Source organism: Chlorella variabilis (genome assembly GCF_000147415.1).
Source record: "Chlorella variabilis unplaced genomic scaffold CHLNCscaffold_14, whole genome shotgun sequence".
NCBI lineage: Eukaryota > Viridiplantae > Chlorophyta > Trebouxiophyceae > Chlorellales > Chlorellaceae > Chlorella > Chlorella variabilis.
The window spans coordinates 413,697-415,892 of NW_005435074.1; the positions used below are offsets into that span (position 1 = coordinate 413,697).

A 2,196-nucleotide genomic window follows, 5' to 3' on the forward strand; every position below is an offset into this window, starting at 1 on the left:
TACCCAAGCCCACCCACCCACCCCCCCTGCCCACCCGCCTGCCTGCCTGCCCGCCTGCCTGCAGAGGTGCAGCTGAATGAGGGGCAGGTGCGGGTGATCGAGGTGGCTTCCGACGCGCCGCTGGCGGTGGTGACGGGGGGCCCCGGCTGCGGCAAGACCACCGCCGTGCAGACCATCGTCAAGCTGTGGTGCGCGCAGAAGAAGGTGGCGCGCGTCGCGGCACCCACAGGTGCGGCTGGCGAACTGGGCTGGCTGGCTGGCTGGCCTTTATGTTTGGGGGAGCGGGCGGGCACGCAGGTGGCGCGCGACACACCCGCACGCCTGCCCCACCTGCCCGCCTGCTTCGCCTCCCAGCCGGCCCTCCTGCCCCGCCCTGCTGCCATGCAGGGCGGGCCGCGCAGCGCATGGGCGAGATCCAGGGCATCGAGCCCTGCACCATCCACCGCCTGCTGGGCTACCAGCCGCGGCGGCCGGGCGGTGGCGGCGGCGCTGGCGGCGCTGGCGCCGACCAGCTGGATGCGGCGGCGGAGGAGGCCGGGCTGGGCACGCACGGCGTCTTCACCTACAACAGGCGTGTTGAGGGGCTGGGCCGGCTGCCGCTCATGGGCAGGCTGTCGCTCATGCCATGCGCAAGCAGCGGACGCGTCTGGTATCCAATCCCGCCCGCCTGCGCAGCTACAACGCCCAACCCCTCGCCCAACCCCACGCCCAACCCCACCACCCCTCACCCCGTACAGGAACAACCCGCTGCCCGCGGATGCGGTGCTGGTGGACGAGGCGTCGATGCTGAGCCTGCCGCTGGCGGCGGCGCTGCTGGATGCGCTGCGCCCGCGGTGCCAGCTGGTGCTGGTGGGGGACGTGGACCAGCTGCCACCCGTGGGTGAGCGGGGCAGGAGCGTTGTGCTGGGAGCGTTCTGCTGGGAGCATGGTGCTGGGAAATTCTTCTGGGCATGCTGCCGCTGACGGTACCGCCCGGCTCTCCTTGTGGGCGGCGCTGGTCCTGCCCTGCCTGGTCTGGCTTGAGAGGCTCTGGCACACGCCCCCGGCTGACCCAGGGCCCCTCCTGGCCTGGAGAGCTCTCCTGACCGCCCCCCTGCTGGTGCCCTGCCCTGGTGCCCTCCTGCCGCCCGCCGCCGTGCAGGCCCCGGCGCGGTGCTGCAGAGCCTGATCGACGCGCGGCTGGCGCCTGTGGTGGACCTGCGGGAGATCTTCCGCCAGGCAGCGCAGTCAGCCATCATCACCTCAGCGCTGGCGGGTGTGTGCGAGCGTGCATGCATGCACCGGTGCCTGTGCGGCAGGGCGGCGCCGGGGTGTGCGGCGGGTGGCTGGGCGTGGGAGGGTGGCACGGCGGCGCGTGCGTGGCGCCGGCCTGCACGTGCGCAGCTTGTGCAGGGGTAGGCCAGGCCTAAACAACGCCGCCTGCAACGCGCCGGCCGCCCACCCTCCTGCCTGTGTCGCCCGGCGCGCCCTGGCGGCCCCCCCCGGCTGCAGTGCGGCGCGGCGAGGTGCCCATGCTGCAGCTCGTGGAGCCGACCCAGGCGGCGCTGGAGGCGGCCACCAGCGACGCGCTGCTGGTGTCGGCTGCCGCGCCCGAGGGCCTGGCGGGCGCCGTGCGCGCCACGGTGTGCGCCATGCGCCAGGCCCGCGGCTTCCAGGGCGGCGGCGAGGAGCTGGGCGCCGACCTGCAGGCACGCCGCGCTGCGCGCCCCGCTCCGCTCCTGTGGGGGTGCCGCCGCCCCAGCGATGCCTGGGTGTTGCGCACCAGCAAACAAGTTCTCCCCTGATGCGCCGCTGGCCGCGGATCCGTGGTTCCAAGTGCCACACCTGGCCACACCTGCCCGCCCGCCTCCTGCCCTCCCCTCCCTGCGCCCTCGCCCCCTGCAGGTCATCAGCCCCATGCGCAAGGGCCCCGCCGGCACCACCACCCTGAACCCCATGCTGCAAGCCCTGCTCAACCCGCCGTCCCGCGGCAAGGCCGAGCTCCCTCGCCACCCGCACGCGCACTCCGCCGCCGGGGGCGGCGACTCGGCGGCGGCGGCCGGTGGCGGTGGCGCCGGCGCCGGGTCTGAGGGCGGGCGCGTGTTCCGTGTGGGCGACCGTGTGATACAGCAGGTCAACAACTACGATAAAGAAGTGTTCAACGGGGACCAGGGGCGGGTGAGCGGCTGGGGCGGGCAGGCGTGGGGAGGAAAGCGT

At 74.2% G+C, this 2,196-nt stretch overlaps 1 protein-coding gene across 1 annotated transcript in view; it reads left to right on the forward strand.

Annotated features, from left to right (window-relative positions):
- The window catches only part of CHLNCDRAFT_58250 (hypothetical protein), a gene marked incomplete at both ends in the record, with an annotated part of 8,207 nt that overhangs the window by 3,693 nt on the left and 2,318 nt on the right, over window positions 1-2,196 (forward strand). The window contains 6 exons of the mRNA XM_005846206.1: window positions 65-229; window positions 388-649; window positions 738-880; window positions 1,142-1,255; window positions 1,492-1,622; window positions 1,885-2,157. Coding sequence (XP_005846268.1) covers window positions 65-229; window positions 388-649; window positions 738-880; window positions 1,142-1,255; window positions 1,492-1,622; window positions 1,885-2,157 — 1,088 coding nt within the window. The remainder of the gene's footprint in view (window positions 1-64; window positions 230-387; window positions 650-737; window positions 881-1,141; window positions 1,256-1,491; window positions 1,623-1,884; window positions 2,158-2,196) is intronic.